At 33.4% G+C, this 13,803-nt stretch overlaps 3 protein-coding genes across 4 annotated transcripts; 2 read left to right on the top strand and 1 right to left on the bottom strand.

Moving 5' to 3' along the window:
- LOC106429794 (COP9 signalosome complex subunit 5a) lies at positions 1–2,260 on the top strand. The gene is made up of 6 exons (XM_013870543.3): positions 1–499; positions 613–894; positions 985–1,132; positions 1,242–1,324; positions 1,818–1,895; positions 1,995–2,260. Exons 1-6 carry the CDS (start codon positions 110–112, stop codon positions 2,082–2,084), a joined length of 1,071 nt encoding a protein of 356 aa, XP_013725997.1. The 5' UTR covers positions 1–109; the 3' UTR covers positions 2,085–2,260.
- A 1,204-nt stretch (positions 2,261–3,464) lies between these two features.
- Positions 3,465–6,055, bottom strand: LOC106429795 (probable RNA-binding protein ARP1). 2 transcript variants are annotated; one of them, XM_013870544.3, is made up of 6 exons: positions 5,506–6,055; positions 5,287–5,419; positions 4,921–5,032; positions 4,454–4,493; positions 4,104–4,335; positions 3,465–4,006 (listed from the first exon to the last, which is right to left on the bottom strand). In XM_013870544.3, the coding sequence occupies exons 1-6, from the start codon at positions 5,659–5,661 to the stop codon at positions 3,960–3,962; spliced, it is 720 nt and encodes a 239-aa protein (XP_013725998.1). In that variant the 5' UTR covers positions 5,662–6,055; the 3' UTR covers positions 3,465–3,959. The 2 variants fall into 2 exon arrangements, with proteins under 2 accessions (XP_013725998.1, XP_013725999.1); XM_013870545.3 differs by having other exon boundaries at positions 4,921–5,029; positions 5,506–6,036.
- A 6,215-nt stretch (positions 6,056–12,270) lies between these two features.
- Positions 12,271–12,983, top strand: LOC106429748 (dirigent protein 2). Its single transcript, XM_013870500.3, has one exon. It carries the CDS (start codon positions 12,337–12,339, stop codon positions 12,895–12,897), a length of 561 nt encoding a protein of 186 aa, XP_013725954.1. The 5' UTR covers positions 12,271–12,336; the 3' UTR covers positions 12,898–12,983.
- Positions 12,984–13,803: the final 820 nt, after the last annotated feature.

Here is a 13,803-nt window from a genome sequence, read left to right on the forward strand (position 1 = left end):
CCCAAAGCTTTCTTCATATAATCTCACCGATTCGACAAAGCTCTCTCTCTACTCTTGATCGCTTCGTTACTCAAAAGCCCTAACATTGATTCTCGCGATTTGATCAACAATGGATGACTCTTCGACCATCGCTCGCAAGACATGGGAGCTCGAGAACAACATCCTCACCGTAGAGCAACCGGATTCGTCCTCCTCCGACGGCATATTCTACTACGACGAAGCTTCCCAGACCAAGGTCCAGCAGGAGAAGCCGTGGGCCACGGATCCCAACTACTTCAAGCGCGTCCAAATCTCGGCCCTCGCGCTCCTCAAGATGGTCGTACACGCGCGCTCCGGCGGCACGATCGAGATCATGGGTCTTATGCAGGGGAAGACCGAGGGGGATACCATCATCGTCATGGACGCTTTCGCCTTGCCTGTTGAAGGAACCGAGACTAGGGTTAATGCTCAGGCTGATGCCTATGAGTACATGGTTGAGTACTCTCAGACCAACAAGCTGGTATCTTTTCTCTATTGTCTCTCATAAAGTTTGGTTTTTTCGACATGTTTAAGCTAGATTACTACTGGGTTTGTTGTTTGCCATAGTAAAGTTACCAACTTTTTGTACCATAGGCTGGGAGATTGGAGAATGTTGTGGGGTGGTATCACTCTCACCCTGGGTATGGATGCTGGCTCTCGGGTATTGATGTCTCGACGCAGATGCTTAACCAACAGTATCAGGAGCCTTTCTTGGCTGTTGTTATTGATCCGACGAGGACTGTTTCGGCTGGTAAGGTTGAGATTGGGGCGTTCAGGACTTATCCGGAGGGGCATAAGATCTCTGATGATCATGTTTCTGAGTATCAGACTATCCCTTTGAACAAGATTGAGGACTTTGGTGTTCATTGCAAACAGGTACTACTTGTTGTATCCTCATTTATTGCTTTTTTTTAAAAACAAAATCTTGGAGGTGTTCTTATGTTTGATTGTTTTTGGATGTGGCAGTACTATTCGTTGGACATCACTTACTTCAAGTCATCTCTTGATAGCCACCTTCTGGATCTCCTTTGGAACAAGTACTGGGTGAACACTCTTTCTTCTTCCCCACTGCTCGGCAATGGAGACTATGTTGCCGGACAGATATCAGACTTGGGTAAATAATTATTGTATATGCAAGAGCAAGCTAATTTTTTAACCTTTTCATTGAGGTAGGTTTTAATATTGTTCTCTTTTTCTTATCACTGTAATCTTTACCAATGAAGCTGAGAAGCTTGAGCAAGCCGAGAGTCAGCTAGCGCACTCCCGGTTTGGAGGAATACCGGCCAGTCTTCACAGGAAGAAAGAGGTTTGTCTTAATAGTGGCTTTTATGTTCTCAGTGTTTCTTGACTGTCTGAGATTCTAGACCATGAACTTGAGCTCTTCCACTTGCCCTCTTGTCAAGCTTTTACTTATGTAGAACTTTAACATTTGGCTAAATTAACTGCTACTATCATCTAGCTACTTGGATTGATAGTTTGTAGAAAAAATCTTATCAGCCCATCAAAACCTGCATCCGCTCTTCATTTTCTTGGATGTATGTTACTTTGATATATAAACTAGTTGTGGAACTCTACCTGCACATCATTATGGTTCAACGTTTCTGGTTGTGGGATTTTGCAATTGCGTGTTTGTTTAGTCAAAATATACGGAGTTGTTATAGTTTTAACACTTTGAAAAATTTGGTAGAATTAATGAGCTCGTCAACTAGTAGTTGCCAGTAGTCTGTGTTTGGTTCCATAGAGTTGTGTGTTTGGGAGATCTCAAAGCCTAACTATGTGTGTTGTGGATCACTTTCTAGGATGAGCCTCCACTTGCTAAGATAACTCGGGACAGTGCAAAGATAACGGTGGAGCAGGTCCATGGATTAATGTCACAGGTGAGTAAACACAACCTGTCATACTGATGCTGTTTATTCTATTTTGGTTCATGAATCCATGAGATTGACTCTGAAGTCTTTTGATACATCAATGTGCAGGTTATCAAAGACATATTGTTCAACTCAGCACGTCAGTCCGACAAAACTCCAAGCGACCCGTCAGATCCAGAGCCGATGATTACATCTTAAAGTTGTTGTTCTTTTGTTGTCTTGCGCAAGTGCAATTGACTTTGCTTATATCCTGGTTTATGAGGCAAATATGCACACTTTGTTTTTCATATAATTTCCCTCTGGTGTAGTATTTGCTTTAGACGACCTTTTTTCAGAAGAGCTTTTATTAAAATGACGTTAACATGACAGCATCAGTCATTGTGTAGTTGCCTTGAGAACTATCTTGAAGTCATTTTTTGATTAACCATACAAAAGTTTGCTGGAAAGTGGAAATAATGTTAATTCCAGAAACAGAGCGCATTAACACATGTGAGATGTCTTTGTTTCATCACTGGTAATTTAGTCAAAAATCAAACTCCAAACCTATTTTCACATACCATCAAAATTCAAAAATATACCAAAATCTCTGGATTTAGGTTGCTCTAGTAGAGACACTGGCCAAGTTCATGCACATGGTATCATCACTTCCTTCAGTAACTTCTTGGGTAGTGTAGAGAGATTGAGCGACACAACTGTTGTTCTGCGACACCATCATTTAGAAAACTTCTGGTGGGTCTTCCCTGAACAGGATCTTATTATCTCCATCCCATTCTATTATTCATGCTTGAGACCAAGAAACCGTCCGTGACTTTTCTATGTGGTAAATTTGATAGGAGGCAGTGTCTCAGCATCTATTGAGTGCGGCTTAAGAAGAGTATGTAAGACAGGCGTCTCCTATCTCTCAAAGGAGAATCTGAAAGTCAAAAGTGCCACTGGTAGCGTTCTTGATTGGATTTTATATAGACAGGCTTCATTTTGCTTATAAAATGTTAGAGAACAACATGGTTGGGCCACAACATGTTTTCTTCCCAAGATGTTGACTATAACACAACCATATCTAAGAAGACAATGTACTAGCTATTTGTTCAGCCTTCCATTATCATTAAGGTTGTTGAGAACAAGAAGAAAATATGAGTACATTGATCAATCAATCTACTGCTGAATTACATGTTCAAAGCACAATAAAGTTATAAGGGACATACTTTGGAATATTTTTGGATGATGCATTTTTATATTAAGAAACATAATCTGAGACATTACTCCTCCCATCCAAGGGCACAGACTTAACGACAAGTCCTAACAAGTCCTAAAGCAAAGACTAACATATTCATGCAACAAAAACGGCTTCCAGGGTTGTTTGTTCTGATATTATGCTTAAACATGTGATCATTTTTCAGTTTTTCAAACAGCACCTGATTTTGGTGCTTGGTTTTCTTACATTAATCCTAAACATTAATCTTCTGGACAGTCATGAACAGAAGGTTAACGGCCTAAGCTGTAAGAAATAATCTGAGACATTCCTCCCCTTCAGGGGGAAGAAGACTTGACTACCTAAGTCCTAAAGCAAAAGACTTCACATGTTCATGCAACAAAAAGCTGCTTAAATGTGCAATCATTTTTTCAGTCTTGCAAACAGCACAGGGTTTTAGTGCTTAATTTTCTTACATTAATCCTAAACGGACATTTTTCTTTTCTTTTTGTTTTGTTGATTAGCCATCCCTAGGCTAAAACAAGATAACAAAAATAAGCCGATACATGCATCAGCTTTGAGTTTAGCACATGAGTGATGCTTGATGCTTGTGCTCCATTAGCAAACATCACTCTACCTAGAGAGAACCCTTTTCTCTCGTGAATATGCAGTTGCAAAGAAGGTGGAAGATGACAATACGACATAACCACCATATGAAATTGGAGACCCCATTGGGGATCCGCAAATAAAAGCCACCTCAAATTCCATAACATGAGGTGACTTTTAGAGTGAAAAAAGTGTTGAGAGATAGCCAGAGAGTATCCAATAAACCATAGATGACTCGTGACTTGATGATGACGACTGTGATAGCTTTGATAGCGCTATCAAAGGTAAGGAATGAGAGGTGGCTGAAGCGGAAAGCCTGTTACACCTGTGACCAAAAAAATACACACTCTCAAGGACTTTATAATAATGCATCTCTGTTTTGGCTTTGGTGTGTATAGTAGTATATGTATCATAATACGAACCTTGTTGAAGAGAGATGGTGGCAGGAGAGTAATGGTGAGGGTTGTCATAAGCAGAGAAATGGTGATAAAATGGCTGTGGCTGAGAGAACTGGACCCCACCTTGTCCTCCACCGCAAGGATAAAAAGGAGCGGCTGATGCAGCAGCTGCGGTTAGTCCACCGCTTACGCCGTTTCCATTTCCATACAGTCCGTATTGTCCCGCGGAATTGCAGCCGTATACACCATATAAGTTCTGTAACACATCACATTATAGATTATAACGTTATATGTATATAATATGATCATGACATGAATAACTGTACTGTTAGAGACAAAATAGAATATTCGATTCGCTATACAAAGTTACTGACCGTAGGGAATGGAGAGAAATCTGACGAGTATGGAGAGTACCTGCGAGTATCAAAATCAATGTTTTACAGTGACAACAAGTACGAATACACGTGGTCATGACACAAGACAGCATGTGATGAGAGAGATAAGAGTAATTAAAATGATTGGTGAAAGAGGGAATCAGTTTGTTTTACAAGCTGTCCGTTGACCACCTTTGTCAGTCACTTTACTCGACATGCATTATTAAACAGTAAAAATAAAAAAAATAGAGTTATCTAATAACTAACAGTAATAATAGTGTCGGTCCACAAATTAATAAAAAAATAGAAACATCAAAGGACAGCCAGCTATGTTATATGCAAATTGTTTTGTTCGATTTAATTGACAAAACATATGAGTTGTAAGGTATAATGGTATGTTGTTGATGCATGCATGTACTATCATCATGATCAATACATAGGGGAAACAAGAAGAAGGAAGAGTATACCCAAAGAGATTGAGAGGGAGGTGGGGATAGTGAGTGAAAGTAGGTGGTGGTCCAAAACCAGTCTGCATTGTGCTGCTCATCATCACTCTCATATTGTTAATCCTTCCTCCTCCTACCACATTCATCAACCATCGATCATCATCAACATGACTTTGATATAATCAACACAAACGCTGTATTGATGGTCCAGTAACATCAACCACCTAGCTGGTATATATAATGTAATTCCAATACTTAATTGGCCACAAAAATATCTAATCAATATATATATATAAACCACCTTTGTATATACATTCTAACCATATATTAACTATGAATTATCCTTTTCACACGTTTCGAAAGAGAGAGGGAGAAAATATATCAAACCATGGTTAGGAGTGGAGGGTTTGGATCTTTGAAGACCAAGAGAGGCAAGATTGCAATTAGCTCTTCTTCCGTCGATCACCGGAGTACCGTCCACACAAGCCCTCCTCGCCGCCTCTGCTTCCTTGAATGTCACCTAAGATCATTACAAATTCACTAATTAGTTCCCCTTCTCTCTCTATATAATTATATATAAATAGAAACAAGGATGTTGTAACATACGAAGCCATAGCCCTTGGATCTGCCGGAAGCCTTGTCGGTGATGACTACAGCTTCCAAGATCTCACCAAACTGCTCAAAATGCTTCTTCATCGTATCCTTGTCCGTCTCCCAAGCTAACCCTCCCACAAACACCTTTGTGTACGTCGTGTCTGCCATTTAGCTTATCTTTCAGCTATATCTCTGTATGTTTCACTTGTGAGGGATACAAAAGGTTAGTAGAAGTAGGCTACAAAAGAGCCTATATATAAATAGTAGGAAAAGAGATTAGAGATCGGCTTTAATAGATTCACAAGATAATTTTTTTTTTAGGGTTTAATTGAAATGTAATGAGAATAAGAAGATGATGGTAGGGGAAAAAAGCGAAAAAATAACAATAATGATAAAAGTGACACTCGGAAAAAGATTTTGTATAGACAATATTGCCCCCAAATTCTGAATGCTTTTGACTACGCGCTTTGTTGCTTGTGTCTCTCACGGAGCCTCTACTTGAAGGTTATGTGGTGTTGACGCACGGCAGATAGGCATGGTGATAGAGGCTTGGGTGTGTTCTTGTTTATTGCATCTCCTACGGTACGCTCAATTATTTAAAGGGAGAGTAAAGGAAGAAAATGGAATTTAGATGATTTTAAAATGTTTTAGTGTCCTTATTTTCTGAAGAGCACACATATTATATAGTTGGTAAAATTTAATCAACGGTTGTAGTTGAATTTGCACTTGTGATTCACACTGAAAGGTGAACCATTGATCTTATTCATGAATAATTGTAGGGTTTACAACTGATTTTAGGAAAATTGTAGAATAAAGCTATTAGTTTCCTTGTGTAGATGAAAGTATATATTAAGTTAGATGACTTTCTTATATAAAATCAATCAGTGATAAATGAATCAGTATAAATTGTTAATAATATACTCGAATATACTCAATCACACTTGTAAATCAAATAAAATCACTTGTATAGTTCATATATTTCAAAGAGTTTTAGACCAAAAAAAATATTTCAAAGAGTTAGCCTTGAGTTTGAAAATAATTTTGAAAAAGGCTTGTATTAACTTTTACTAGATTGAAGCAACCGAAGGAACCATACAATCACAGCATAGTGGTTAGAGAGTAAAATAATAAATATTTTAACCAACTAGACCAAACATTCTTGTCGAAATATGGTCTTTCATTTACCAATTCTTTTCTGGCAGCCTAGAGCGATTGCTTTTTTATCATAAAAAAGATATGTGGGTTGCTTTTAAGTTTTAACCCTTAGTTCCACCATGTTTTCCACCTTAAGATCATTTAATTAGTATTAGTTTCATGAATAACTGAGTCCCAAATTTAGCATTGGAAAAAGGAGAGGACAAAAGAGCAGCAAGGACTAAGGAGGAATCAAGAGAAGCTAAAGGATTAAGTATAGAGAATTAATAAGAAGCCGGCTTGACTACCGACCGGTCCATGAACCAAAAGGAATGCACGTCCACGAGTTAATCAGTAGGAGACGTCGATGACAGAAGCAAGGGTCCCCTGAAGTTGAACCCGTCAATTACTGATTAGAAAATTCCTATTAAGGATTAAATAACTCGCTATATATAGTCAATCAACAAGAGTCCAGGATCTCTCTCATCTTCTCAATCTATTCGTGAAGTGGATGGCATATTCATTGTCTACACAATCACCAGAGAAAACTGATATTATGTTTGGAACCATTTCCTACAAGCTCACAGACAACAATGTTTAATTACAATATATTTATCTTTATCTCTTACTTGTAAAATTTAATTTTGATGTCATCGAATCGAATTCCAGAATCTGTATGTTTATCTTACTTATCTATGTGTACCTTATTGCTTATCATTGACATAGTTTATAACTCTCTGCTCGTCAACGAACGTGTGTTTTTTATATTGTTCCATTTAATTTTATTCCGGTAAATTTCATATATGTCTACCATTTACGGACGGCGCTATAGCTTCGTAGCAAAATTTAAAGCACATTTGTTACATTTTAGAGAATGCCGTACTTTGAAAAAAAGGTGACGATGATTTTGAACACTTTATCTACTAATAATAGCAATCCCAATTAATTCCAAAGTTTTTGAATCTCACTTATGTTGGAAGGTTGTGTCTTTTGAAAAAGATGCGTAAAGGGTTATGTCTTTTCTAAAAGTCCTATGTTGTAAGGTTGTGTCTTTTATAAATAATCTAGTAAAAGTTGTGACTATTCATAAGTATCTTTTAAAAAGTGAAAAGTTGTGACTATTAGAAGAATGTGACTATTCAGACTGAAGGGTTGTGACTATTAGAAGAATGTGACTATTCAGATTGAAAAGTTGTGACTATTCAAATAGATTTTAAAAATCTATAAATAGTCTTTGTCATGCATTTTTTAAATTTAAATTTTCACTAATCTACTAATAATCTACTAATAATAAAATGGTGGAAGGTAGAGTTTTCTCTGGAAGATATGGTTATGTGCGTTCGCTTTAACTTTATGATCAGTAAGATTCATAACAGTGAAGGAGACAACTTCTTGATCACGTCATATGTGATACATAGAATATTAGATTTTTTTGTGTATAAAAAATTTGACCCAAAATTGTTTAAATAGAATTGAAAAGGTACGAATGGTAAAGTGTGTGAATAGGTATATATAAAAATAATATAAAGTTGCAACTGTAGGACTTTATAACATTTCGAAGTGAAAATGTACGATTAGTAAAATATGCAACTTTTTAAAAATCAAGCAGGTATTAGTGACATTTTTTCGAAGGATGTAACTTTTAGAGATATTTTTTCACAACCTTTAAAAATGAAAAAACACAACTCTTCACTTCAATTGAAAGGTTATATGTTTTCAACAATTAAAAGTTATGTCTTTTTATTTAAAATAACTGTTTAATATTGAAAAGTTGTGACTTTTCATATATGTATCATTTCAATACATATATGTATTATTTCAATAAAAACAATTTTTATATTGAAAAGATGTAACTTTTGAGACAAATTTTTGAAAATCTATAAATAGTTTGTATATTATTTCTGAATGGTTGTATATGTGCGTGTTATACAACAATTTGGCTTGAAATCCCATTCTTTTAAACGATTTCTTTTATTAAAACTGATTTAGACACATGAAACCATGACATAACAAAATAATATTTAGGGTTTAGAAACTTACTGCCCAAGACACACATGAGGAACACTTAACCTTTACGACATGGACCTGGAACGGTGTATCTCTCGTACTACAGCGGTATGAGCGACAACTCTGATGGTTTACGGCTAGTGGTGGTGAAGATCATCAGTCCCGCTGGTGTCAAGATACGGTGTCTCCGGCTCGTATGTCTCCTTTCCCTCTCGGCTCACGTTCTCCACATACAAACCATATATGAAGCTTCAACGCCATGGACGGGATGGCACAGAACGAGGCATGTGATGGCAGGGGCTGATACTCCCGTGGTGATGACTCGTCGTGGTTAGTGATAAACAGCGGCGGATCCACACTTTCCCACGAGACACCAAGACAAAGTGGAGCAAGATGGGTTGGAGGAGGAGAGAAACGATGGAAAGAGGGAGATGCATGTGGAGGTGGACCAGGTGGTGCTATGGAGGTGATGGCTCCTCACCCACACGCTTTCAACATTGGCGGCTTGCCACATGGAAGAAGTTCTCTCCATTATATTATTAGGTTTATGTGTGTACAAACACACGACTTGAAAAAAAACGATAAGGCTAACAAACAAACAAAAAAAGAGCAATTCTCGGTTTGGTTTATAGAAAAATATTAATGAAAATAAATTAAACCAAATTTATGAAGTGAAGAAATGCAGTTTTCTTAATGCTACAAAGCACCCATTCAGATCATGAGTTAGCAGTCGTATCTCTTCCGCAAACAAATGCAACGTTTCATTCAATTGACATCTTCATCAATTATATATGTAACTGACTTCCAAATATTTTTAAACTCATCTTTGGAACTTCTAGAAAACTGACTAATTTTTCAGTAACTTTCATTTCAGCAAATGATTACTTTAATTTTAAATTTTGTGAAAGAGTTTATGAATATCACCACCACCAACAGTTTTCTTTTGCTTTTTTATGTCTTTCAATTTCTCAATATTTCCATCATACAATTACTTAATTTTTTTCAAGAATCAGATGTATCAAGTAGAAATAACTTATTTAGTTGCATTTCTATCATTTCCAATATTTTTTTTATTTGATAGGACGAAGTCGCGAGGCGATTATTTGACAGAAAATTATACATAAATTATCAATTTTTTAGATTTATGTATTATCTTTGAACATATCGATCGCATCGGGTATATATACATAAGAATTTTTTCTGTTGATCGATTTTTAAAGATTTTTAAAAAACACATATAAACGTAGAAAGCTCTATTTGTTATTTTCTGTGCATTAACCTAAATCTTAAAAATTTGATTGAAAACTTAATAGACTTCTGGAGTATCTCCATCTTAATATCATTTTGTCTTCCAAAATACTATTTACTACTCCAACAGAAGTCATCATGTCTTCAAAAGGTAAATTCATAATTTATCAATTTAATTAACTTTTCCAGAAATTCAAGGTAATATTATAAATTTGAAAGGTTATTTCAACATATATTTAGTAAGATATCCAATCTCTTTAATATTCTTTCAAATAAATAAAGCAAATAAGTAAATATATTAAAATAATAATATATTATTATTTACCAACATAGAAATAGTAATTGTTTTAAAAATTATGAACTAATAATTCTAATATTGTTTCTTAAATAGGAAAGTTATTTAAATATCATGCAAAAATAATAAAATCATGTAAAAAGTGATTGTGATATATATATATATATATATATATATATAATTTAGAACTACATTTCATTGATAATTATAAAGTATATTATGTGAAAATTGTAAGAATAAACTTAAAAAATGGAAATGCAATTGTTTGTAATATTTGTTCTGATAAAAATACAATCAGAACATTAATGTTTATATAAATATATCTTCAAATACTTTGTAAATCATATTTTAGTTATCAAAATTAAATATTATTTATATAATTTAATTATTACTAGCTATATCTTTATAAATAAAGATTGTAAGATATATATTTTTATGTAATATGAGTTCCCGTGCGACATCGCACGGGTTTCTTTACCTAGTTTAACTTAATGATTATTAGATTACGAACACTTGTCGTAGAATTACAGACTTTTAAAAGAAAAACATGAAATCTGATGGTGTTCAAATAAAAAATGAAATCTGATTAATTGGAAACAATCGTTATAATGGTAGCCAAACGGAACACAATATTCAAATTTTCTATATATACTTACTGAAATATATAAAAATAAAAGTTGTTTGAATATAAATAATTTTAAGTTAAAATAAGATACGGATATAAATCTTCAAATATAATTTATACTATTATTTGAAAAGTAAATTTGCTGATTTGTCATATGTTCCATAAATTTAGATAATCTTGCTTATTTGTCATGTTACTATTAATTTTTAACCAAATCATTGATTTATTATTAATTTTTAGCTTAGTCACTAATTTAATAATTAAAAAATATTTTACTGAATATAATTAAAAAATATTTTAATATATTAAATTTATATGTTATATATAGAAAGTAAATTTGCTGTTTTTTCATTTTTTCTATGATTTAAGGTAATTTTGATTATTTGTTATGTTTTAACTAAATCATTGATTTATTATTAGTTTTTAGATGGGTCCTAATTTATTAATTTTAAAAATACACTTAATGAATCTTATATATAATCAAAAAGAATTTCATTTTTATAATATTAAAATTTATATGTTATATTAAATATTTAGTATTTTTTTATTTGTCGTATTTTTATTGGGGTTTAGGCTTTTAGCTAGGTTATTGATTTATTATTAGTTTCTGACTGATTCACTAATTTATTAATTTAAACAATACCTTTAGTTATAATTATTTTTTAGTAATATTAAATTTAGATGTTATATTAAATATTAAATAATTGATTATAAGAATATAATAAAATTATCAAAAAAACATATTTGAAAAATAAGATAATTCTTATATATACTGTGTTATTATCTGAAAAAATATTTTTATTAAAAAATTCAGATAGAAAACAATTTATATATACTATTATTATTTGTTATGTTATTTAATATCGTTTATACTCTTAGTGAATAAATTAATAAATTATATAAAAATAAATATATTAACTAAATATTAAGTAAAATTATTAAGACTATATAGTTGAAAATAGAATATAGCGTGATTTATAAAATTTATTTACTATTATTAATAATGAATATAATGTAAAAATAAATTTAAAAAAATTATAATACATAAAAATTTCTTGAAAAAAAATAAGAATTTAATATTATAATATTTAATTAATAGTACAAGTATTTATAGTTAATTATAAAATACTTATGCCCGCATATGCATGTGAAACACCTAGTATAAAATAATTCTACTATAAGTTGTGAAAATATATCTCTCCCAAAACGCAACAACTGGATCGGGCATATGCGCAATATACCAAAATAAAGGAATGATTTGCGGACAAAATCAAAGGTCAACCCCGTTAATTTCTTCTAGGTTTGGTAACATTTTTCAATATGCACCTGGTCCCTCTAATCTAGACCCACATCAACATCTAGTTGTTTATCTCTTGTCAACGGAAATGTTGTTTTCACAATAAATTTGAAAAAGTTGAGATGATACAAAAAAAAGATTTTCATATAAACACTTAAATTTTGTGTATAAATATCACATTTACATACAGCAGCCTCATGTATTACTATTTGACTTCGTAGCTTACAGACAACAATCATGGCTAAACGTTTTCTTCTTATTCTTCCTCTCTTGTCAACTATTCTTCTTCTTGCCGTCACGGCTGCAGAATCCAACTCTTACTCCAAAACGACTCCTTTTCAAGAATACAAGCCAGAGAAACTCACGCACCTCCACTTCTACTTCCATGACGTCACATCGGGTGACAAACCCACCGCCATAAGAGTCACAAATCCCCCGGTGTCAAACACCACCGCCGTCTCAACATTTGGTGTGGTTGTGATAGCCGACAACCTGTTGACTGAGGGACCCGACCCGAGCTCCAAAGAAATCGGGAGAGCTCAGGGGCTGTATGCGTCGACGGATATGAATACAGTAAGCTTAACAATGGTATTTAACTTGGTGTTCACGGAAGGAGAGTTTAACGGCAGTACCGTCTCTATGTACGGACGGAATCCGATATTCTCAAAGTTGAGAGAGTTTCCGATAATAGGAGGCACCGGCGAGTTCAGGCTCGCTAGAGGCTATGCACAGGCCCAGACTTACTCGCTTAGTGGTTTTGATGCCGTGGTCGAGTATAATGTCTTCATTTCGCATTAAATTACAAATATCAAACTAATGTATGAGGATTAAGAGTGAACGAACGTAACCAATAACGCTGAATCATCCAAAACATTTGGCATTAATTGTTTGGGACTCTTTTTATGTTACTCTAGAATAAACTATACTCCCGACGACAAAAAAAAAAAAAAAAAAGAATAAACTATACTCCCTCCTTTCCTAAATAATAGATTTTTTAGTGTTTTTACACATATTAAGAAAACGCATTATGTCACTATCATAAATGTATCATTTTTTATAATATTCAATTTTCAACAATTTTTAATCACTAGTAATCCAATAAAACTAATTAATTTTTTTTAAAATTTGTAACTTTTTTCATAAAAAGCATAAAATATACATCTTTTTGAAACAAATTTTTTTCTAAAACATCGATCTTCTATAAACAGAGGGAATAGTAGTTACACTTCTTTTGTTGATGATGTTATTTTTGTTTTATTTTTCTTTGAAACCTATTGTTGTTGTGTCTTGTGAAGACTAAAGCTTAAAAGGTGTGTGGGTATATGCTATTGGAGTAATTTGAGAATAAATTGTTTAACTGATGACAAATAATTGGAATATATGGAATGATAGAAAATATTATTTCTGGAATTTAATGGAATGAAATCAATATTCTATCTATTCCAAAACGTTTTTAATTTGGAATGATTTTTCAAATAGAAATTCAATTTTTTATGGAATAATATGAAATGTTATGAAATGAAATGAAATGCTATTTTTATTTTGGAGTGATTGTAACTGATGAACAATTTTTTGGAATACACATGAATTAAGCATTTTGGAAGTTTTTTTTCCAAAAAACATATATTCCAGTTGCAGCTTTAGTTTAAAAACAAGGTTTCTTACAAACACATTTGCGGATAAATCCCCTGCAACAACCATCAT

Source organism: Brassica napus, chromosome A9 (genome assembly GCF_020379485.1).
Source record: "Brassica napus cultivar Da-Ae chromosome A9, Da-Ae, whole genome shotgun sequence".
NCBI classification, from domain to species: domain Eukaryota; kingdom Viridiplantae; phylum Streptophyta; class Magnoliopsida; order Brassicales; family Brassicaceae; genus Brassica; species Brassica napus.

Excerpts from the sequence above, each read along its gene's own strand:
- LOC106429748 (XM_013870500.3), top strand. The coding sequence starts at position 12,337 with ATGGCTAAACGTTTTCTTCTTATTCTTCCTCTCTTGTCAACTATTCTT.
- LOC106429794 (XM_013870543.3), top strand. The coding sequence starts at position 110 with ATGGATGACTCTTCGACCATCGCTCGCAAGACATGGGAGCTCGAGAAC. Across the intron at positions 1,133-1,241 it reads CGGACAGATATCAGACTTGG|CTGAGAAGCTTGAGCAAGCC; the intron begins GTAAATAATTAT and ends TTACCAATGAAG. Across the intron at positions 1,896-1,994 it reads TCCATGGATTAATGTCACAG|GTTATCAAAGACATATTGTT; the intron begins GTGAGTAAACAC and ends ATCAATGTGCAG.
- LOC106429795 (XM_013870544.3), bottom strand. The coding sequence starts at position 5,661 with ATGGCAGACACGACGTACACAAAGGTGTTTGTGGGAGGGTTAGCTTGG. Across the intron at positions 5,420-5,505 it reads GATCCAAGGGCTATGGCTTC|GTGACATTCAAGGAAGCAGA; the intron begins GTATGTTACAAC and ends TAATGATCTTAG. Across the intron at positions 4,494-4,920 it reads CTCCCTCTCAATCTCTTTGG|GTACTCTCCATACTCGTCAG; the intron begins GTATACTCTTCC and ends TGATACTCGCAG.